Raw genomic sequence first — 25515 nt, forward strand, 5'->3', positions numbered from 1 at the left:
TCTACAGGTCTGTGACAGCCATTACTCAAAGGCCAACTTGAGTGTTCACAGTCCATTGTCTTTGCTAATGGTCCATCAGCCCTGTCTGGGTTTTTCATTGTTGTACCTGAAGGGCTAGCTAGGGGTGACATCTAAAGTAATACATTTGAAATTCACATACATAGTCAATATTCCTGACTTCAGATACAGAAATGATACAGGCATACAAACTGGATAATCACATTCAGTAAATTATAATCTTTCCAATGATATCTTACATGAGCCATCCTGCATAAAATATATCTCGGTTATGCCATAAACATATCATAAGCATCAGAGGGGTAGTCGTGTTAGTCTGAATCTGTAAAAAGCAACAGAGGTGTCCTGTGGCACCTTTAAGACTAACAGAAGTATTGGGAGCATAAGCTTTCGTGGGTAAGAACCTCACTTCTTCAGATGCAAGTCACAGGCCCCTCTGTTGCTTTTTACATATCATAAGCATATTTCCATAAATAATATCGAGTGTAATGTCACAATGGTCTTTTGTGTAACCCAAAGAAAAGAAAAAGTCCAGCTTTGTTTCTATTAAAAATATTTTCAGTGCATAATGAAAGCAAAACTTCATGTAATCATGAGACTGTCACATTACTCATATGCTCTAATTCAAGTTATTAGATTTGATGTATGAATTATTGAGATAAACTGTATGCCCTGTGTTAGTAAAAAGATCAGGCAAGATCTTTTGGCTTTAATTTTTGGGATGAAACAAGAAGAATCCTGGGGAATTATTTAGTTTAACTCCAAGCCCCAGAATTCATAAGAACATAAGGATGACTATTCTGGGTCAGACTACAGGTCCATTTAGTCCAGTTATCCTGTCTTATAACAATGGCCAATGCCAGTTGTTTCAGAAGGAATGAACAGAACAGGTAATCATCAAGTGATCCATCCTGTCACCTATTCCCAGCTTCTGGCAAAGAGAGGCTAGGGACACCATCCCCGCCCATCCTAGCTAATAGCCATTGATGGACCTATCTTCCAGGAACTTATCTAGTTCTTTTTTGAACCCTGTTATAGTCCTTGCCTTCACAACATCCTCTGTCAAGGAGTTCCACAGGTTGACTGTGTGTTGTGTGAAAAAAATACTTCCTTTTGTTTGTTTTAAACCTGCTGCCTATTAATTTAATTTGGTGACCCTTAGTTTTTGGGTTATGAAATGGAATAAATAACACTTCCTTATTTACTTTCTCCATACCAGTCATGATTTTATAGACCTCTATCATATCCCCCCTTAGTCATCTCTTTTCCAAGCTGAAAAGTCACAGTATTATTAATCTCTCCTCATATGACAGCCGTTCCATACCCCTAATCATTTTTGTGGCCCTTTTCTGAACCTTTTCCAATTCCAATGTATCTTTTTTAAGATGGGGCAATCACATCTACACTCAGTATTCAAGGTGTGGGCATAGCATGGATTTATATAGAGGCAAAATGATATTTTCTGTCTTATTATCTATCTGTTTCCTAATGATTTCCAACATTCTGTACGCTTTTTTGACTGTGGCTGCACATTGAGTGGATGCTTTCAGAGAACTATCAACAATGACTCCCAGGTGTCTTTCTTGAGTGGTAACAGCTAATTTAGACCCTATCATTTTATATATATAGTTGGGATTCCATTGTCTTCGGATAGGTATACCACAATGTGCAGCACACAAAAATCCCAACTTGTTTACAGAACAGCAGCTCATATGGAGCAGGTCCTCAAGGAATCAATTATGAAACATTTAGAGGAAAGGAAAGTGATCAGGAACAGTCAGCATGGATTCACGAAGGGGAAGTCGTGCCTGACTAACCTAATTGCCTTCTATGATGAGATAACTGGCTCTGTGGATGAGGGGAAAGCAGTGGATGTGTTATTTCTTGACTTTAGCAAAGCTTTTGATACTGTCTCCCACAGTATTCTTGCCACCAAGTTAAAGAAGTATGGGCTGGATGAATGGACTGTAAGGTGGATAGAAAGCTGGCTAGATCGTTGGGCTCAACGGGTAGTGATCAATGGCTCCATGTCTAGTTGGCAGCCGGTTTCAAGTGGAGTGCCCCAAGGGTCGGTCCTGGGGCCGGTTTTGTTTAATATCTTTATTAATGATCTGGAGGATGGTGTGGACTGCACTCTCAGCAAGTTTGCAGATGACACTAAACTAGGAGGCGTGGTAGATACACTAGAGGGTAGGGATCGGATACAAAGGGACCTAGACAAATTAGAGGATTGGGCAGAAAAAAACCTGATGAGGTTCAACAAGGACAAGTGCAGAGTCCTGCACTTAGGACGGAAGAATCCCATGCACTGCTACAGACTAGGGACCGAATGGCTAGGTAGCAGTTCTGCTGAAAAGGACCTAGGGGTCACAGTGGACGAGAAGCTGGATATGAGTCAACAGTGTGCTCTTGTTGCCAAGAAGGCTAACGGCATTTTGGGCTGTATAAGTAGGGGCATTGCCAGCAGATCGAGGAACGTGATCGTTTCCCTTTATTCGACATTGGTGAGGCCTCATCTGGAATACTGTGTCCAGTTTTGGGCCCCACACTACAAGAAGGATGTGGAAAAATTGGAAAGAGTCCAGCGGAGGGCAACAAAAATGATTAGGGGTCTGGAGCACATGACTTATGAGGAGAGGCTGAGAGAACTGGGATTGTTTAGTCTCCAGAAGAGAAGAATGAGGGGGGATTTGATAGCAGCCTTCAACTACCTGAAGGGGGGTTCCAAAGAGGATGGAGCTCGGCTGTTCTCAGTGGTGGCAGATGACAGAACAAGGAGCAATGGTCTCAAGTTGCGGTGGGGGAGTTCCAGGTTGGATATCAGGAAAAACTATTTCACTAGGAGGGTGGTGAAACACTGGAATGCGTTACCTAGGGAGGTGGTGGAGTCTCCTTCCTTGGAGGTTTTTAAGGCCCTGGCTGGGATGATTTAGCTGGGAATTGGTCCTGCTTTGAGCAGGGGGTTGGACTAGATGACCTCTTGAGGTCCCTTCCAACTCTGATATTCTATGATTCTATGATTCTATATCTGAAAATATCTCACAGGTTCAGCAAGAAAACTGATTCCTTCTGATTTCTTTCTGTGAGAAACAGGCTGAGAGTAAGCAGGGAGCAAAAGCTGCAAGCAATTTGTAGCATTTCACAGCTACATTAGCACCTCTAATTGTAACTGACAGAGCAATTAAGGCTGAGAAACATTCTAATATAGTGACATGATGATTATCCCACTGAAGCAACAGATCATCCATTCTATTTGGAGAAAAATCACTTATCTGCATTTTGTTTCACCATTAAAGAGGTTTACACCATGGAACTGTCTGAAATTATTACTTACAAGTCTTCACATTAACCATCATATTTCACTGGTCCACTGTCAGCACAAGTATCAGGTATTTCAGATTCTTAAATCTGAAATGTTTGTGCATAGTCCACCAAAATATGCAAGTAGCTAACAGCAAAGTTTTTGTGAGAATTTATAGGTGGGAATTTGTGCCAATTTTTTCCTGTTTTTCTCTGTGACTAAGAATTAGGAAGAGAAGACGATAATGGCCACTGAGGCAACACCAGAAATGAACTAAGGAGGAGAGGAGACAAAGAAGATGGTCAGATGCAGAAGCTGTGGAATGTATAAAACAGGGGTAGGCAACCTCTGGCACCCGTGCCGAAGGCAGCACGCAAGCTGATTTTCAGTGGCACTCACACTGCCTGATCCTGGCCACTGGTCCGGGGGACTCTGCATTTTAATTTAATTTTAAATGAAGCTTCTTACACATTTTAAAAACCTTATTTACTATACTTACAACAATAGTTTAGTTATATATTATAGACTTCTAGAAAGAGACCTTTTAAAAACATTAAAATGTATTACTGGCATGCAAAACCTTAAATTAGTGTGAATAAATGGAGACTCGGCACACCACTTCTGAAAGGTTGCCGACCCCTGGTATATAATCTTTGACTGGGTATCTGAAGGAAACTAATTATGCATGAAATGTTGCGTAATAGAGCTCATGGCTGGGAAGAGCCAAGGATCAGAGATACAGCTGTAGACAATGATGAAATTCAGAAGGGACTTTGAAGGTATAACTCAGCACAGGAGAGAAGAGATAGTACAGACAATTAAAAATTTGCAGTCACCTGCTGAACAAAAGCACCTGGAGTGCAGAATGTCAGTAGAGGAGGGCGACCCATGGAAGAACATGACCAAAAGGACAAAACAGATGAAGAGACTGACCCATGGAGGTGAAATAGAGTTGTGTAATACATCTGTTGCACTGGGGAACGAGGAGGAGAAAATCGGGAGAAGATGTGGTGGTGAGGAGGAAAAGAAGGGATGCCAGTCCCCACAGAAGAGACAATGGAGTTAGCCAGGGACCAGATCCTAAGGAAGAATAAAGATGATGCATGGAGGACTGCAAGAAAGATTCATAACAACCACAGGAAAAGACAGATCTATGTGATTGGGGACTCAATACTAAGAAGAGTCAACAGGCCTGTCACCAGAATAGTATGGGGTACAGAAGGGTGTGCTGTCTGCCAGGAGCAAAGATATATGATGTTGGCATGGGACTGAAAAGGATACTGGTGGGAGCAGGGGAAAAATCCACTAATTAGCACTGCCCAACCCAACAGGCAGCAAAGATTCATGGATCAAAGACAATTACAGTAGACTGAGTAAGATGCTCAAACAAGTGAAAGCTCCGGTGATCTTCAGTGGGATACTTCTGGTCTCCAGAGAAGAAGTATGAAGGTGCGGCAAGATAATAAATATCAACCGATGAATCGAGGATTGGTATTATGAGGAAGGTTTTGGGCTAATCGGCATTTCAGATGCATTCACAGAAAGAAGACTCTTCTCAACTGATGGACTCCACTTGAGTAACTGGGGTATTAAGCTTTTGGATCAGGATGGGTACAATTGATAAAAAGGGCTTTAAATTAGGTGAGGAAGGGATAAGGTTGGGAAAGATTTTGTGAGTTCCATGCCTGGCTGCAAAGCACATGAAGAGGAAATTCTGCTAAATGAAGATATACTAAGGGATAGAAGATCACCAGAAGATAAGAATATGGACAGCAAGGAGAACAAGGTATGTTGACTGGGATAGTAGTCAGGTAGGCAATACAGTTAGTAAAAGGACTATAACTAATCCAGCTAGAAAACTGGGTAGTGTACCAGGGAAACAATTGAGATGTTTGTACATAAATGCAAGGAGTCTGGGTAATAAAATTGGAAGAACTAGAACTACTGGTGCAGGAAAGATTACAGAAACAAATGGAATAGCACTGGAATACAGGTATTGAAGGATATGAATTGACATCATAGAAGATCTGGTCACAGAAAATAACCTTGAATCAAATGATCATGAGTTGATTCACTTTAAGTTAAATGGAAGGATAATCAAAACCAGGTCATTAAACATGGGTTTGATTTCAAAAGTGCAGATTTGGGGAAACTAAGGCAATTAGTAACAGAAGTCAATCAGACTGAAGAGTTCAAAGACTTAAAGGTGGAGCAGACTTGGTATTTCTTTAAATCAAGTGTACAAAAACTATCTGCTATTTTTACACCACGCATGAGGAAAAAACTTGTAAGATGAGGCCCAGTTGGATGAATAATCTCCTCCAAAAGGGTATCAGGAGTAAGCAGGGAGACCGTAAGTAATGGAAAAAAAGATTGATTGGTACAGAAAGCTACATATTGGAGGTCATAAAATGTAAGAATAAAGTGAAATTTGCTAAAACTCAAGCTGAATTAGAGCTAGCAAAGGAAATTAAAATAAACAGGCTTTTTGGTTGTATAATAAAAAGAGAATAAGTGTCAGTGGACTGGGTTGTAGGCAGTCATGCTTAGAGGTCAGAACAGGAGTCAGGCCTAGTGGTTGGAGTCCAAATGCCAGAGCCAAGGTTTGAGACAGGGTCGAAGTCAGAAGTCAGAGCTGGAAGTTGAAGCTGGGTTACCAGGAGTCAGGGAAGACAGGAGCAGGGCTGTTTCTGAGGCAGGAGCAAGGCTGGAACAGGATGGGAACAAATCTGCGTGCAGGGCAGGATCTGGCCTGGAGCAGTGGAGGAGCAAAACAGGAGCAGGACTTGGAGAGACAAGCATAGGGAAGCAGGGAGTCCATGGGCATATGCATTGAGCAGTCAGTGAGCTACTGCTGCTGCTGAGCTTCAGAACTGGCCTGCTGGTCCAACAGATAGAAATGAGTGTACAGAAAAGGAAATTACCACATCCGAAGTGGAAGAAGAAAAATGTAAAGATCTTAATGCACTCTAATTGGTGGGGAGAGGGAGAATTGGATAATTTCCATCCTAATATACAAAAAACTGGCATGTGAGATTGCTAATCTGGTATCAATGGTTTTTAATCTATCTAGTCAGGATTGGTACCAAATTACTGGACAATAGCTAACAACACCTATGGTTAAAAAAAAAAAAAAAAGTGATCCAGGCAATTAGATTTAACATTCCTATGGTGAGAAGAACACCTCAACAGCTCAATACTGTGGCATTTCATTTCAGAAAGGGAAACTATGCAAAAATGAGGAGGTTAGTTAAACAGAAATTAAAAGGTACAGTGATTAGAGTGAAATCTCTGCAAGCTGCATAGACACCATAATAGAGGCCCAACTTAAATGTATACCCAAAATTAAAAAACACAGTGAAAGAACTAAAAAAGAGCCACTGTGGCTTAACAACCATGTAAAAGAAGCAGTGAGAGATAAAAAGGCATCTTTTAAAAAGTGGAAATCAAATCCTAGTGAGGTAAATAGAAAGGAGCATAAACACTGCCAAATTAAGTGTAAAAATGTAATAAGAAAAGCCAAAAAGGAGTTTGAAAAACAGTTAGCCAAAAACTCAAAAGGTAATAACAAAATGTTTTTAAGCACATCAGAAGCAGGAAGCCTACTAAACAACCAGTGGGGCCCCTGGACGATCGAGATAAAAAAGGAGCACTCAAAGACGGTAAAGTCATTGTGGAGAAACTAAATGAACTCTTTGCTTCAGTCTTCACAGCTGAGGATGTTAGGGAGATTCCCAAACCTGAGCCGTCCTTTGTAGGTGACAAATCTGAGGACTTGTCACAGATTGAAGTCTCACTAGAGGAGGTTTTGGAATTAATTGATAAACTTAACATTAACAAGTCACCAGGACCAGATGGCATTCACCCAAGAGTTCTGAAAGCGGAACTATTAACTATGATTTGTAACCTATTCTTTAAATCAGCTTCTGTACCCAATGACTGGAAGATAGCTAATGTAACACCAATATTTAAAAAGGGCTCTAGAGGTGATCCCGGCAATTACAGACCAATAAGTCTAACATCAATACCGGGCAAATTAGTTGAAACAATAGTAAAGAATACAATTGTCAGACACATAGAAGAACATAAATTGTTGGGCAAAAGTCAACATGGTTTCTGTAAAGGGAAATCATGTCTTACTAATCCATTAGAGTTCTTTGAAGGGGTCAACAAACATGTGGACAAGGGGGATCCAGTGGACATAGTGTACTTAGATTTCCAGAAAGCCTTTGACAAGGTCCCTCACCAAAGGCTCTTACATAATTTAAGTGGTCATGGGATAAGAGGGAAGATACTTTCATGGATTGAGAACTGGTTAAAAGACAGGGAACAAAGGGTAGGAATAAATGGTACATGTTCAGAATGGAGAGGAGTAACTAGTGGTGTTCCCCAAGGGTCAGTCCTAGGACCAATCCTATTAAACTTATTCATAAATGATCTGAAGAAAAGGGTAACCAGTGAGGTGGCAAAGTTTGCAGATGATACTAAACTGCTCAAGATCGTTAAGACCAAAGCAGACTGTGAAGAACTTCAAAAAGATCTCACATAACTAAGTGATTGGGCAACAAAATGGCAAATGAAATTTAATTTGGATAAATGTAAAGTAATGGACATTGGAATAAATAACACCAACTATACATACAATGTGATGGGGGTTAATTTAGTTACAACTAATTAGGAATGAGATCTTGGAGTCATCGGGGATAGTTCTCTGTAGACATCCACGCAGTGTGCAACAGCAGTCCAAAAAGCAAACAGGATGCTCGGAATCATTAAAAAAGGGATAGAGAATAAGACGGAAAATATCTTATTGCCCTTATATAAATCCATGGTACGCCCACATCTTGAATACTGCGTACAGATGTGGTCTCCTCATTTCAAAAAAGATATACTGGCATTAGAAAAGGTTAAGTTGTGACATTGTTTTTTATGGAGCAGTCTGCTTTATCTCGCTCTGTTTCAGAGTTCTTGTGTGTTATCATTCTGAATTCTAAGAAATAAAGTAGTGTTATTTTGCAAACTTCTGCAAGAATATTTTATGTTTCATCTAACTTCTGTGTACACCATGAACATAACACACACTTTGCTCAGAAAGCATGCATAGCATTCTAGTCTATATCAAGTTTCTGAGGTCCTGACTACAAAAAGCTTTTTAGCTTAAATTTTCCCATATTGTTACCTTTGATTCAGTCCCACTGGTTTCAGCAAAGGTGGAGTGTCAGTATAGACAAGGTTTTGACAGACACAAGTGTTCAAGTACTGTCACACAGACCTGCTTTGAGCTAACTAAGGCTAGGTATATACTACCCACCTGAATCGGCGGGTAGAAATCGATCTCTCGGGGAACGAATTATCGCGTCTCATCGGGATGCGACAATCGATCCCCAAATCGATGCTCTTACTCCACCAGCGGAGGTGGGAGTAAGCGCCGTCGACGGGGAGCCGCGGAGGTTGATTTTGCCACCGTCCTCACAGCGGGGTAAGTCGGCTCCGATACGTCGAATTTAGCTACGCTATTTGCGTAGCTGAATTTGCGTATCTCAAATCGACACCCCCCCCCGTAGTGAAGACCTGCCCTAAGATAGTACAGTAGTTAAACTCCAGTGACTTCCTGAAGTCCTCTTCCCAGTATCACTATTGTTGCTACCATTGATGGCAGATACAGTGAAAAATTGGGGCCAAACTCATTACCTGATATGAAAAGCATGGTTAATCCCATGCAAATACATACTGCTGTATTATAGTCCAGCGTAGAAAAAATTAAGGCACTGATGGACTGTGGCAAGGCTGGCTTCCCAGAGGAAAGGTGGTGGCTTTTCTTTGTCCTGTGAACAGAACTCTTATTGCCACTTAGGTGAGTTCATGCCTGGGACTAGTACAGAACTGGAAAGAGAATCCAGCAGTGCAAACTGGAAATGAGAATGTTGCCTTAAGTAGTGGACAGTCTTGTTTTAAATGTATTTAAGGGCAGCAGAATTTACCAACTCAAGTGTTTGAATTGTGAGAGATTTTTTAACATTCTATGGCATAAATATAATTTTTCAACGTATATAGAAAACAAAAATATTTTTTGTACATTTCCTAAGACAATAAAACATAAATTTGGGGCCTAATTCACTGCCAGGTTACTCCAGTTTTATACTGATGGAGATGGAGTAACCTAGTGGCAAATCAGATCATACATCTTTTATAATATGTTGATTGAAAATAAAACTACACAATCATTTTATTTTAAATTTCTGTAATATTGCTAGCCAGTCCTTTGAATTTAACTTAAGCTGCTGAAAGTGATAAAAGCAGGCACTGAATTTGCAAAAGGCTACCCACATATTTTGCTCTGCTTCTGTTTCTGAATCTTTAACAACTGAAATTTGTACTTATATCCACTGGGTGGCAACCTAAGATGCTGCAACACTAGGAAACAACTTTTCAAAGGAAATGCTAAAAACCCCTCCACATTTAATGACTGTCTAAAGTTTTGCTTATGTTTGTGCTGCTACAGGCAGCATAGTGAATATGTGACTAAAGAATTTAGAACAGGTCTAAAAAGTGAATGATTAAGATCTAACCAGAACGGATGTGGCTCAAACAAATATTAGCATAATCAATTCTGAAAAAAAAATCCTGTTGTGTTGTTTAACTGCTCCTCTTTGATCTATCTCAATAGGATCATGCAATGTCAACTACAATCTCCTTTAGATGTGCCTGAAACTAATGGTGCTTATGATAAATTTCACCCCTATGTGCATTGTGATAAAAGCCCTGCCTTTTCTATGAGGGAATGGTTAGCTGAATTCATATTTAAGAGGATAATGAGACCTATAGTGAAAAGACTGTTTAAGTTTCCAATTTGTTTAAAATGCAGATGACATACTCTTTCATCAAAAGCTTCTAGTACGAGAAAGGATCTTTTCTAGTGTACTTGTCAACAGACCTAAAAGGTTTTCTAAAGTTATTTCGAGGGCCACCAGAGGAAAATGCAGGCACAATAAAATGGTGAAGTCCACTTTGTCAGTACTATTTCATGATTAATGTAGCTCCTTAGAGTGAAAACAAAGCAGCAGAGAGCACAAAGAGAAAAGTGTTGAGGGACAGAGAAAGGGGAGCTAACGAAAATGAAATCAACATGGAGAATCTAGAAAAGAGGTGGAGAGATGTGCTAAGATGAAGAAAAATTATGAAAGGGCAGGAGAGTGAAAATATAAAGGAAACAGTACTAATAAAAGAAGAGAGAAGGATATGAAGGAGAATATACTACCAGGGTACTCTTTCAGAGAAACACTGGAGCAAGAGCACTTAAGCTTTCACCATCATAAAGTATGAAAAATAAAGCCATTTCAGATGGAAGTGGAGAAGCCCAAAAGATTTGGAAACATTTCTGCTGAAGCCCAGGGCTCTTCATTTTGAATGTTATATGCTCCTTAGAAGGCAGCAAACTCTGGGATCCAGAACATGCATACTTTGAAATGAACTTACAACTTAATGATCACACATACTAAAATATCTGTTTGGCTGTACAGACAAATGAAGAACTGCTACTTTTTTTCTTTCGTTTCTTAGACAAGAAATTGTTCAGAAAACACCGAATGCAACATTATGCAAGAGCTCCCAGTGCAGCACAGCAGCAGTATATTCTTTAACTTGAATGCCATGCATATGGTAACATGTGCCAAGTCTCACGCCATTTCTATTAGGTACCTTCTAGAGCAGGGGGCTCAAACACGTGGCCTGTAGGCGCCAACTCCATGGGTGTTTGGTTTTAAACTATGCAACAGAGTTCAAAAAGCATGAGTTTTGCTTGCCTTTAATGTGAAAACTCACTATATAAAAAGGAGATGAGAGATTTTTTGTCTTGATTACTTTGTACCATATACTATGGCCAAGAAGCTCTAAACACCACAGTGAGAGCTCCTGGTTTATCAGGACACACATTCTAAATTCTGGGGCTCATTTCAGTTTCTGCAGCTGTGTAGAGCAGTGTTTCTCAAAATGGGGTCACCGCTGGGAAATCCCCTGGTGGGCCAGGCCAGTTTGTTTACCTGCCGCATCCGCAGGTCCTGCCAATCGCAGCTCCCACTTGCTGCCTGCCAGGGGCTTTCCCTACACAAGTGGCAACCCCAGTTTGAGAAACACTGGTGTAGTGTATAGTTTCAACCAGTTTGCCTGGTACTGATGTTAGGCTTACCAGCCTGAAATTCCCAGGATCACCTAGTAGCCTTTTTTAAAAATTGGTGTTACACTAGCTATCCTCCAGATATCTGGTACAGAAGCTGATTTAAGTGATATGTTACATACCATAGTTAGTAGTTCTGCAATTTCATATTTGAGTTCCTTCAGACCTTTTCCAAAACCTCCTCTATTGACACCTCAATATGGGACAGTTCCTCAGACTTGTCACCTAAGAGAAATATGTAAGGTGGGAATCTCTCTCACATCCTCTGCAGTGAAAACCAATGCAAAAAATTAATTTAGCTTCTCTGAAATGGCATTAACTTCCTTGAGTGCTCCTTTAGCATCTTGACTGTCCAGTGGCCCCACTGATTGTTTGTCAAGCTTCCTGCTTCTGGTGTACTTAAAAATTTCGTTGTCCCAAACTGTATAAAAATAATAGGATCAGGTTGAGGAAGGCAGCAGGCCAGTCTTAACCCTAGCAGCAGCAGCTTTTTGGCTGCTCAACGCATGTGCCCACAGACTCTCTGCCTCCCTGTGTTCATCTCTCCAAGCATTGCTCCGGCTTAGCTCCTCTGCAGCTCCAGGCCAAATCCCATCCTGAACTCCAGTGTTGTTCCCATCATGTTCCAGCCTTGTTCCTGTCTCAGAACCAGCCCTGCTCCTGTCTTTCCCTGATTCCAACCTCAGCTCTGATTCCTGACTCCAAGTCCGTCTCAACCCTTGGCGCTAACATTCCGACTCTGACCACGAGGCCTGACTTCCATTCTGACCTGTTCTGCTGACAGAGTGTGTGTACACACTTGCACACTTATCTACTAAAGTCAATGGAGATTCACATCAGGTATGAATCTGGCCCATCCAGTTTAGGTGTTGTGGGCTCATACACAAAGAGTCAAATTCAGCCCAGACATAAGCAGTTGAAGTCAATGAGAAGTGAAGAGTCTCAGAGTAGAACTGACTTTAATCCTCAGTGGAGGCAGGAAGATAGGTTAAACCCTTTATAGAGTGATCAGGGGCAGCATTCTCCCTTGTCACATATTAATTTAAATTGCATACATTTTGATTCCATTTGGTGCATTCCAAAAGACGACGTTCTGAGCCAAGTGTAAGTTGTATAAAGCAGGGATAGTTCAGCAGTACTCAAAGCAGGGCTCATATTCACCATAGACAGGAAAATTATCTAGTCTTTCTCCAGTTTCTACATTATACAAACACACACCTCTATTATGCAGTGTAGATGCATTTTCACTTCAATGTAACTAACTTTGTGAAATAAAATACAATGCCTACCAGAATTTTTAATACAAGTTAATAAGTAGCCTGAGCTGGGGATGAAGTGGGGAGAAGGATGCGATTATAGTGGCAATAAAAACTTTTGTTTCTCTTTTGTCTCTCTGCTGGGAATCTACTCCCTCTGCTTCTCCATGCCAAGCTCCTTTTTTGTGTGAACAAGTCAGCATACTTGGAAACTTGTTCTACGAACAAAAGAGGGGCATAACATTTAATGGGAACAGACCCTTGGAATTTGCATCCCATGTTCAAGTCATTGCCCTAAAACAAGTGGCATCTGCAATAAAATCATAAAAGAACTCAGTTTTAACTATATCCTCTAAACATGTAGCATATGAGAGGGATCAAGGGATAAGAGGGAGAAAAGGAAATATAGGGGATAGGGAGTTGGAGAAGGGGGACAAAACCACACACCCATATGTCTCAAGCAGGACCAGCTCCAGGCACCAGCGGAGGAAGCACTTTTTTTTGCTTCGGCAGTTCAGGGGGCAGTTTTGCTTGGAGTGGCAAAAATGGTAGAGCCGGTCCTGGTCTCAAGCAAAGTCCATCAGAGGGAAAAGAGTCCATCAGGGATCTCATCATACAGTGCTCCATCAGAATGCTACACACACACACTTTACATAATGTTAAAAATTATCCCCTTCTTAAAGTTTGGCTTTATTACTAAAGTAACAAACTATTACAAACTCCAACCCTACCCTTCTCTCTATACTTGGCTGCCTGAGGGTTCCTACATTAGGATTCCTCTGTCACGGACCCTACCTTCTGCTCTACAGCCCCAGTTCAGGGAAGCAATTAAGCACATGCTTAATTTTAGGCGTGTGCTTAAATTGCATGTACTTAACTACCATTTACTTCAGTAAAAATTAAGCATGTACTTACAGTTAAGCATGTGCTTAAATGCTTTACTGAATAGTGACAGACTCCTTAATCAGGGCCTATAACAAAGTGAGGCTTCATGCTTCAGTGAGTTGGCAGGACAGAATGTCAACATTTGCTCACATGGTGAATGAACCTGCTCCCCACAATTATAGTCAGCATTCTTTTGTCCTTTCAATATTGTGTATGTAGTACTGTCCGTTTTTTCAGAAATTTGACTCTAAAACTTACAACCAAGCTTAACAAAAAAACAAAACAAAAAATAAACCAAGCTATTGTGAAAAAGCTAAATCAGGATCAAACAGCACCAATTTTAAACTAATCAAATAGTGTGAGAGGTGGAGTTTCAAAGTCCTGGTGAAACCTATAACTTTAGGTTTGAACCATGGAAACTAAAAAGATTTTTCTATTTTCCAAAAATAATTACTAAGAAAACCCAGAAATTTACAGCATAAAGTTGCCAAAGTAGCAGAGTATAAGATCAGATAGACATGTGTATGTTAAGAACAACAAGGAAGCTAAAGCATAATTAAAACCACATCTATAGCTGTTCTTTACCAATATTTATTTGAAATTTCAGTGGAATGCTATTTTGGTCATCACTGCATCAATGTTATAAATATTTTTGGCCAAGTAGCATTAGTTTAAAACAATACGGGAGCATGAAGTTAATTAGGAATTTTATCCTGTGTAAAAACTAAAGGATCTATTTTAAAATGTAATAGTAAATGTGTACTATAATACTTGATTACATTTTGGGGGGGATGTGTAAGTAATACTCTCAGGGTAAAACAGTAAGCAGTATAAAGTAATGACATAATACATTCAGCCACTGGTAAATCTTTAAGTAGTATAACATTTTTAATCCGCATTCATAAATTTGCAAAAAGAAGAACAGGAGTACTTGTGGCACCTTAGAGACTAACAAATTTATTAGAGCATAAGCTTTCGTGGACTACAGCCCACTTCTTCGGATGCATCTGAAGAAGTGGGCTGTAGTCCACGAAAGCTTATGCTCTAATAAATTTGTTAGTCTTTAAGGTGCCACAAGTACTCCTGTTCTTCTTTTTGCGGATACAGACTAACACGGCTGTTACTCTGAAACCATTCATAAATTTGATTGAATTGCTTATACTTCATTTGAAGAGCAAGTGGAGGACAAAAGACAGAGGAAGCAGAGTTGGGATGGAGACAGAGAAGGCAAATATTTATAATCTAGCAAAGATGATTTTTGTGAAGATTTGGGAGAAAGACTCCAATTGACTTCAATGAGCTCTTACACTTCAATCCTGCAAGCACAGTAGTCCCATTGCAAGCAGTGAGACTAGTCGTGCAAGTAAACTTAAGCATGTGTGTAAGTATTTTCTAGAAAGTGGTGTGTGACCAGATGTATAAACCCAGCTCTAGAACTGAGGTTAAGGGGTTAAGGAGCAACTCTGGGCCCAAATTACACCCTCCAGCTGCACCTGCAGACCATGCTCAAGCTGCAGGCAGCGCTTAAGAGGGAACCAGACAAGGCAGAGAAAGAGATTGACCCTGATCACTCCTGAGGAAGGGCAATGCAGAAACCTTCTCCTGGAGAGGACAAGCCTGCCAAGCCCAGGGAGGAAAAGGTTCAGTTGGTACCTTTTCTCTCACTTCTTTGCAACAGACTGCAAGATTTTGACAATAGAGTGGGTGGTAGGAAGTGGCCCAGGCAGGCAGCCTTAAGGCACCCCTGGGTACAGGATATTTGGTAACCCTTACAAGGCCCTGCACCAGAGCCTGGAATGGAATGGGAAGGCCTGTGATCCACTACTAACCCTCTTTGTCCAGTAAGAAGGGTTGACAACCCTCACTTTCTAGACTTCCCCCTGCTAAACCTAATGCTCCTCTGCAACATATTTAAAGATACAAGTACTGTAGAGTACACCACACATTATCAATTATCTCTCTGACTTCCTACTGTCTTATAATGTGACCCGGGAGGGAGAGGGGAGTCCCCTCAATGACAAGTGGCAGAGGGCATACCATAACTCACATCAGACCTGACACACACATTGCACCAACACACGTTGTCGTAATCTATATCTAAAAGGTGTCATGTCTGTTATACTATGAAACTGATAACACACTTGTCATTAATACTATTGCATGATGTACATACAGGTGCTCTACAAAAGATTATAGTTGTGTGCTGGAAATTAAAAGGTATTTTGCAAGCAGGCAGCCCAGCCTGTTCTAGACAAAGGAATGTTGTTTCACCTGTTTTCCTGTGTCTCCAATGTAAACGAACCAGGTAATACCTCAGAGGACAATGAAAAGTACATCTAAATGTAAGGTAAATGAAGCCACCAAGATAAACAAACATTGAGGGAGGAAGACCACTTAACACTCACAGCAGGGGATGGAGCCTGCACACTACCAAGAAGCCTTCCTGGTTCTTGAAACAGAGACAATAGACTGGGAAATATACGCAGAAAAAGAAAGCCATTTTGGCATCCTTCAGCTAGGGGACAAAGGTGGGGAGCACCCTTTGAGCTCATAAAAAGTGGACCCTTTTGCCCCGAAAATGAAGAGTAGCTGGAACTGATTATACATGAGAAACCTGCTTAGACAAGGCCTGTAACTTACTGAAGTTGTTTTAGTCACTAGAAAGTGTGTTTTGTGTGGTTTTACTGATAAACATATGTGTCTTCTGTTCTTATTATTACTTAAATATTTGTTCTTTGTTAATAAACTTAGGCTTATTTTATTACAAAATCTTTTCAGTGCTCTGGTATTAAACTGAAGGGTGAATTCCCCAGCTGAGCTAACAGGCTGATGAGTGCTCCATCTCTTTGGAGACAGAGAACGTAATGTCTGTGAGCATCCAGTGAGAGGCCTGGGCACTGTAGAAAGACGTATCTGGGGAATGCGGGAATTGGGGCTCACTCACTGTTACCTGCAAGGCCAGGTTGGGAATGGCAGAGGCCTGAGGAGTTTGCTGGCAAGACAGACATGCTCATGTGTTAGGATGCTGACACACACCTTAGCAGCAGCAAAGCTCACTCTTGCTGAAGAAGAGCGGTAACACCGTTCTGGGTGACCTGAACAAGACATCACATATGGACTTTGGATAGATAGATAAAAAGCTAATGTCACTCTATTTTGTACTAGCTCGGTTTGGTATTAAAAACAGAAGACACTGACAAACATTAGTTATAATGAATTAGCTAGTGCTGCAGTCCCAATCTCCCTCAAGTATTCCTTTTCAAAAGTATGCCTGTTTTGGGAACTGAAAGAATAGAGCACAAGGAATTAACTACAGCTTCCTGAAAACCTTCTTGTCATCCAAAATGCTTTTGTTTTGTGAACTGTAAAATATATTGGTTCCGAACATTTATTTCCAGGAGCTTGGTAGTTTGCTAAGATCAGTTCTGTAACATTGCTAGTGAATGATTGCTCCCAAGCCACTGTTCAATAATTTATTTGTTTCACCTTTAAAACAGTTTATCTTAGTATCTTAACTTTTAGCACTCTCATGAGAAACCACATTCATTAAGGATTATTTTATTCCTTACAGTCAGATAAAGTTTTAAATGAATGGTTGAAGTTTGTTGCCATGCTGTAAATACTAGAGGGAGCATTTAAACATACCAGCTTTGAACTTTCACAATCTCAAACAAAAATCCTGTTCCCCTGCTTCTGACTTAATTTTGCAAATGTTAAACCTACCTTTTCTCAATAGCCAACACAAATGCCAGCCAGGTGAGCTTTAGAAATGGGTAGCTCAAAACGTTGGAGGACCACTAAGTGTCATATTTTCTCAAAACAAAGATGTGGACAGATTTTAGTATTTTAAGCTTGATAGAGGGGAAGATTTTCCTAAAGCAATGGTTCTTAACCAAAATACAAATATTTAATGTTACTCCATCAGGAAATAATTTTGGAGAAAAAATAAATATGGAAAAATATAAAAAAGTGTTCTTATAGATCACAGAGTGAAAAAGTACCTTTTTACAACATCTTCACCATTCCAACATGCTAGCCCATCAGCAGCTGCTAACTCATTGATACACATCTGATCAGCCAGGCCTCCATAGAATGTCTTGTACAGCCGTAGACTTTTCATAAATTCTCTACCAAAACAAACAAACACAGGTAAAATAATTAGCAATCAATTAATAATAACGAGCAATCAAACTGCTACACATTGTAACAAGAAATAAAAGAATGTGTCACTTTTTGTCACCCCGTCTATTGGCTCTCATTTATTAATCTATTCGTTAATATACTTTCTAGATTTATTAGATGCCTTGAAAGAAAGATTACTCAGTCAGTGAAAGCCAAACCAAATCACAGACTGCTGCTCTGGGAGGCAACGCTACATGTGTAGCAATAAGCTAATATTTCCAAAAATGCATGTCTAAAGGTAGGCTCCTAACTCCAATACTTAGCCACGTACACAAGTGGCCCGATTTTCAGAAGTGCTGAATATCCAGTAGCTCTATACTGACTTTAAACTATTATACAAAGACTATCTATTGATTATGGTTTATGGGACAGATGAAGTTTTGGGAAAGACAGGTTTAGGGTGGAGATGGTATTTTTTTTGGCTGTTTAAATTACTGTTTGGATAATTTATTTCAATTTTTGTGGCATGTTCTGCTGCTGGAGTATTATTTTATGTATTTATTTTAAATAATTGTCAAGATGCCTAAAACTGGGGACACTGAAATAAAAAAATAAATAAATATCTATTAAGTTACTGGACGTACTGGACTATGATATTCATTTTTATAAACTATTTGCTAGTGTAATGAAAATCTCTCAATGGAAGACCCATACCTGCTGTGAAAATATAAATATGTATTTATTATGATTCAACATTTCACAATATGTAGGATTATCTATGACCTACAGATATGTAGAAAGTCATCAATGCAATACTCACTGCCCTGCAAACCAACAAGCATCACTCTGTTGACTTCTACACAGTGGTTGGAGACAGACAAAATTATGCTACAAATGTATGTTTGAACAAGATGATGCTTAAAAAGAGTATGAAGAATAAGTTCTATTAAATGCTATCAATTTGAAATTAAAACAAATGAAAGTTTATATATAATCAGTCATTTAAAAAATCAATATTTTTATCTAGAGACACAAGGTGGATGAGGTAATATCTTTTATTGAACCAAGTTCTGCTGGTGAAAGAGACAAACTTTCAAGCTACACAGAGCTCTTCTTCAGGTCTGGGAAAGCTACTCAGAGTGTCACAAAGTGGAACAGATTGTTTAGCATAAGTAGTTAACACATATTCTAAGAGACCATTCAAGGTGAAGTGGCCTGCTAACACCTCTGCAGTCATAGGACAAAAAAGGGGGTTAGTGGGTTCAGATTGGTTGTAGTAAGCCATAAATCCAGTATCATTATTAAAAGTCTGGTAATTTTAAGTGTGCGATCAATGTTGGGGCACAGCCAAGGACAGTCAGTACGCCAAGCAGTTCAGCTTATGACTGGTGTGTTGCTGGGCAAATATGCGCTGAGGTTAGGTAAAGGTAGGGAAAACTGTAGGGAAGGGTCAGTCAGGCATACTCAGTCCAAAAACATCTGAGGGTCACCATAGATTTAGCAGATATGATTGGTCTGTAAGTATGGACCAATCAGAGGTGGTCTGAAGGTGATTGGAGGATAGATATGCTAATGATCGGATTGAAAAATAAGCCAATCAGAACTGGCCAAAAACTGTATATAAGGCAGAGAGCAGGCAAGCAAAAGTTAGTCAAGATAGGAACAGGAAAAGACGACGTCACAGAAGAGTTCAGAAAAAACCTAAACGAGCAAAGAAATCAGAAGCAGCAGCAGAGGCAACCACAGAGTGACAGCAATAGCCATGGGATGCTGGGACAGAACAGAAAAAGATCCTTAAGACATAGCAGATGGAAGACGACTTTGGAGAGTAAGCATGCCTGTCATAGTATAGTATATAGAACAGAAATATGGTTAACGAATGTGTATGCTTCGGATAATAAAGATGAGTGTCTGTGGTGGGTATGTTCATGTTACTTACTATGAATAAAGCTTAGAGTTTATTAAGATTGCTGTCTGTGTCCTACATATGACTGATCAACATGTGCAGAACATAATCACTTGAGCCTTTCCAACTGTATGACATTACAGTCTTGGGTACATAACTTGTACACCTGAGCTAAGGGATTTATGATTATGTTTTAATTCATGTTTAGATTAACTGTACTAGGGAAGATTAGTTACACTAAATAAAGAAAACACTTCATTTTGGAAAATAACTGCCTGGGTGTCAATCTTTTGAGTGGAGGGCTGTATCCATTTTCTCCCAAGGGAGAACAGATCTAGTCTGTTCTGAAGGATTTCCTGAAAGGCATAGAGAAGTCTCTGGTAAACCTTGGCAATTTCACTAGGGTGGGCCCCCTTCTTTCACCTTGCAGAAAGAGATAATATAGGTTAACATTTGGGGAATCCAGAAGTAAGCAACAGAAGGGCTAGTCTGGGACCCCGGCTCTGTTCTTGGGGTAACAAGCCCAATAGTAAAAACAACAAAGAGCCCTTGTGGCACCTTAGACACTAACAATTTATTTGGGCATAAGCTTTTGTGGGCTAAAACCCACTTCATCAGATGCATGAAGTGAAAAATACAATGAGCAGAATATATATTATAGCACATGAAAAGATGGGAGTTGCCTTACCAAGGGGAGGGGTGTCAGTGCTAACGAGCCAATTCAATTAAGGTGGGAGTGGCCTATTCTCAACAGTTGACAAGAAGGGGTGAATACCAAGGGAGGGAAAATTACTTTTGTAGTGCTGATGAGGCCAATGGAGTCAAGGTGGCCCATTTCCAAAGTTGACAAGAAGGTGTAAGTATCAGCAGAGGGAAAATTACTTTTTGTAGTGATCCATCCACTCCCAGTCCTTATTCAAGCCTAATTTGATGGTGTCCCTTTTGCAAACTGATTCCAGTTCTGCAGTTTCTCTATGGAGTCTGTTTTTGAAGTTTTTTGTTGAAGAATTGCCACTTTTAAGTCTGCTATTGAGTGTCCAGGGCCCCCCAACCTGAAGCAAATACTCACCAGCAACTACATAGCACACAACAAAAACGCTAACCCAGGAACCAATCCCTGCAACAAACCCCGTTGCCAACTCTGTCCACATATCTATCCAAGTGACACCATCATAGGACCTAATCACACCAGCCAGCAATGCCCCTCTGCCATGTACATTGGCCAAACCAGACAGTCTCTACACAAAAGAATAAATGGACACAAATCAGACATCAAGAATTGTAACTTTCAAAAACCAGTCGGAGAACACTTAAATCTCTCTGGAAACTCAATAAACAGAAAAATATCCCCCCTGAGCACAGGAAGTTTCAGCGCTGTAAAGTGCCAATGTAGACAGTGCATCACCGCTGGTAGCTACGCTCGTTGTTTTGAACTCGGCTGCCCTGGAGATAGGTGCCCCTCCCCTTTCAAAGCTCCATTTCTGACAGTCCTTGTATGCTGTGCTGTTCTGCTCCGGGACACAAAGCAAACCATTAATGTGGAATGCTCGTGCTGTTGAACACAGAGGAAGGGGTGTGTGTGTGTGTGTGTGTGTGTGTGTGTGTTTGTGTGGAGAGAGACAGACAGATTGCTGTGCAGAGAGCTGGGGAGGGAGACAGGCTGATGTCAGGGTTTCCCCCTCAGCCTGCCTCAGGACTGGTTGCTTCCTGCCACTGCCTGAACTTACAAGACAGCATGCTGACACATTCTCTGTCCCCCAAAACACACTGTCTCTCCCCATACACAGACACACTCCCTGTCATACACTCTGCCCCACCCCACCTCCCACACTTCAGTTGAAAAGCAGCTGGCAATGGAACAATGGGATTGAGAAACCTGTATCATGTGACGCTGTGCCTTCCTCATGAGGCATTGCAAACCCTTCCCAAAGCACCCTGCGGCCAGTTGCACAGTGGGATAGCTACCACAATGCGCTGCTCTCTTTGCCGTTGCAAGAGCTTCTAATGTAGATGCGCTCCACAGTCACAAGGAGCACAGTGTGGACACGCAACAGCAGTTTAATTCCATTGCTTTAATAAAAATGGTATAACTTGTGTGCAGAAACTTGCCAGTGTAGACATACCCTTAGACTCTCGAGGGAGTTTGGTCAGTTTGGAACTGCAATGAGTTAATGCTTACCTGATTCTGCAGGTGGGGTGGCAAAGCCAAGAGGGAAGAAAGGACATGACAAAAGGGAGAGACATTTACCATGCTCTCTCTCTGTCTTCCACCTACATCTTCAAACACCACACTAAGCGACCGAAGCACTGATCAAAGGGGAGAGCCTAGCTGAAGAGCACCCAGTCGGCCTGTGGTGAGAAGCACCTACGTTTGTAAGGGCATTGAAAGTGTTAAGATCAGCTTAGAATGTGTTTTGCTTTTATTTCATTTGACCAAATCTGACTTGTTATGGTTTGACTTATAATCACTTAAAATCTATCTTTTGTAGTTAATAAATCTGTTTGTTTATTCTACCTGAAGCAATGTGTTTGGTTTGAAGCATGTCAGAGGCTCTCCTTGGGATAACAAGCCGGATACATATCAATTTCTTTGTTAAATTGACAAACTCATATAAGCTTGCAGCATCCAGTGGGCATTACTGGACACTGCAAGACAGAGGTTCCTAGGGTTGTGTCTGGAACTGGAGATATTGGCTCCGATGAGGGGATTAGCGATAAAATCAGCCTTAGCGGGTCGGAATTGGGGTAGTGTGGATGGAATTCGACGTTATTGGCCTCCGGGAGCTATCCCACAGTGCTTCATTGTGACCGCTCTGGACAGCACTCTCAACTCAGATGCACTGACCAGGTAGACAGGAAAAGCCCCGCGAACGTTTGAATTTAATTTCCTGTTTGCCCAACGTGGAGAGCACAGGTGACCACGCAGAGCTCATCAGCACAGGTAACCATGATGGAGTCCCAGGATCGCAAAAGAGCTCCAGCACGGACAGAATGGGAGGTATGGGATCTACTCGCCATATAGGGAGATGAATCAGTGCTAGCTGAACTCCGTAGCAGTAAACGAAATGGCAAAATATAGAAAAGGTCTCAAAGGCCATAAAGGACAGAGGCTATAACAGGGACGCACAGCAGTGCCGCATGAAAATTAAGGAGCTAAGGCAAGCCTACCACAAAGCCAGAGAGGCAAACGGAGGGTCCGGGGCAGAGCCGCAAACATGCCGCTTCTACGTGGAGCTGCATGCCATGCTAGGGGGTGCAGCCACCACTACCCCAACCGTGTGCTTTGACTCCTTCAATGGAGAAACATACAGGGAAGAGGGTTCAGGGTACGAGGAAGATGAGGATGAAGATAATGTAGATAGCTCACAGCAGCAAGGAAGTGGAGAAACCGGTTTCCCCAACAGCCAGGATATGTTTATCACCCTGGACCTGGAACCAGTAACCCCTGAACTCACCCAAGGCGTGCTCCCAGACCCTGAGGGCACACAGGGGACCTCTGGTGAGTGTACCTTTGTAAATATTACACATGGTTTAAAAGCAAGCGTGTTTAATGATTAATGATTAATTTGCCCTGGCAATCGCGGCCAGTACAGCTACTGGAAAAGTCTGTTAACGTGTATGGGGATGGAGCGGAAATCCTCCAGGGACATCTCCAGAAAGCTCTCCTTCATGTACTCCCAAAGCCTGTGCAAAAGGTTTCTGGGAAGGTCTGCCTTATCCCGTCCGCCATGGTAGGACACTTTACCACGCCAGGCCAGTAGCAAGTAGTCTGGAATCATTGCATAACAAAGCATGACAGCGTATGGTCCCGGTGTTTGCTGGCATGCAGACAACATCCATTCCTTATCGCTCTTTGTTATCCTCAGGAGAGTGATATAATTCATGGTCACCTCGTTGAAATGGGGCGATTTTATTAAGGGGACATTCAGAGGTGCCCGTTCCCGCTCTGCTGAACAGAAATGTTCCCCGCAGTTAGCCACGCGGTGGGGGGAGGGGTGAAGTGATCACCCCGAGAATTGGTTGTGGTGGGAGGGGGGTTAGTTGGGTTTGTGCTGAATGTTAACACAGAAACCCAAGCCCCTCCTTTTACATTGCAAACCCTTTTAAATGGCCAACCCAATGGGTGCTTGGTATAGGAAATGAGGGCACTGCTGTTTGAAACCATTCCCACATGTTAAGAAGGTTAAAAAAGCCAAAATACTGTGGCTTACCATGGCTGCCTGCAAGCCAAAATCTGTTGTCTGGCACTGCGTGAGTGATCTCTCACACCAAACCGGCAGGCCCTCAATATAAGAGGAAAAATACGACCTTGTAACTAAAGCACATGTGCTGTGTAATGTGAACAGCAAAATTTAATGTGAAAGAGTGTAACCATTGTTCCGTAAAATGTGTCTTTTTTAACCACTTCTCCCTTCTCCTCCACCAGCTGCAAATGTTTCTCCTTCACAGAGGCTAGTGAAGATTAGAAGGAGAAAACGGCGGACTCGGGATGATGTGTTCTCGGAGCTCCAGATGTCCTCCCACGCTGACAGAGCACAGCAGAATGCGTGGAGGCAGTCAATGTCAGACTACAGAAAAGCACAATATGAACGAGAGGAGAGGTGGCAGGCTGAATGCGGGATGAACAGAGCAAGTGGCAGGCTGAAGATGATAGGTGGCATCAGCTTGCAGACAGAAGGCAAGAGTCAATGCTCCAGCTGCTGGAACATCAAAATGATAAGCTCCAGTGTATGGTTGAGCTGCAGGAAAGGCAGCAGGAGCAGAGACCGCCGCTACAGCCCCTGTGTAACCAACAGCCCTCCTCCCCAAGTTCCACAGCCTCCTCACCCAGATGCCCAAGAACACGGTGGAGGGGCCTCCGGCCACCCAGTCACTCCACCCCAGATGATTGCCCGAGCATCAGAAGGCTCGCCTTCAATAAGAGTTAAAGTTTTAAACTGCAGTGTGTCCTTTTCCTTCCCTCCTCCCCCACCCATCCCGGGCTACCTTGGCAATTATCCCCCTAGTTGTGTGATGAATTAATAAAGGATGCATGAATGTGAAGTAACAATGACTTTATTGCCTCTGCAAGCGGTGCTTGAGATGGGGAAGGGAGGGTGGGGTGGTTGGTTTACGGGGAGGTAGAGTGAACCCGGTGGGCGGGGGGGGAAGGTTCATCAAGGAGAAACAAACAGAAGTTTCACACCGTAGCCTGGCCAGTCACAAAACTCGTTTTCAAAGCTTCTCTGATGCGCACTGCACCCTGCTGTGCTCTTCTAACCGCCCTGGTGTCTGCTGCAGGTAATCAGCGGCCAGGCAATTTGCCTCAACCTCCCACCCCGCCATAAATGTCTCCCCCTTACTCTCACAGATATTGTGGAGCGCACAGCAAGCAGCAATAACAATGGGGATATTCTTTTTGCTGAGGTCTGAGCAAGTCAGCAAGCTGTGCCAACGCGCTTTTAAACGTCCAAATGCACATTCCACCACCATTCGGCACCTGCTCAGCCTGTAGTTGAACAGGTCCTGACTACTGTCCAGGCTGCCTGTGTATGGCTTCATGAGCCATGGCATTAAGGGGTAGGTTGGGTCCCCAAGGATAACGATAGGCATTTCAACATCCCCAACGGTTATTTTCTGGTCCGGGAAGAAAGTCCCTTCCTCCAGCTTTCGAAACAGACCAGAGTGCCTGAAGACGCGAGCATCATGTACCTTTCCCAGCCATCCCACATTGATGTTGGTGAAACGTCCCTTGTGATCCACCAGGGCTTGCAGCAACATTGAAAAGTACCCCTTGCGGTTTATGTACTCAGTGGCTTGGTGCTCCGGTGACAAGATAGGGATATGGGTTCCGTCTATCGCCCCACCATAGTTT

The 25515-nt window shown here is 41.8% G+C and overlaps 1 protein-coding gene across 1 annotated transcript in view; it reads right to left on the reverse strand.

Moving 5' to 3' along the window:
- GPC5 (glypican 5) overlaps window positions 1-25515 on the reverse strand; it is a 1025745-nt gene that overhangs the window by 759898 nt on the left and 240332 nt on the right. The window contains exon 5 of the mRNA XM_065581062.1: window positions 17635-17760. Within this exon, the coding sequence (XP_065437134.1) occupies window positions 17635-17760 (126 nt within the window). The remainder of the gene's footprint in view (window positions 1-17634; window positions 17761-25515) is intronic.

This window comes from Chrysemys picta, chromosome 1, assembly GCF_011386835.1.
Source record: "Chrysemys picta bellii isolate R12L10 chromosome 1, ASM1138683v2, whole genome shotgun sequence".
NCBI lineage: Eukaryota > Metazoa > Chordata > Testudines > Emydidae > Chrysemys > Chrysemys picta.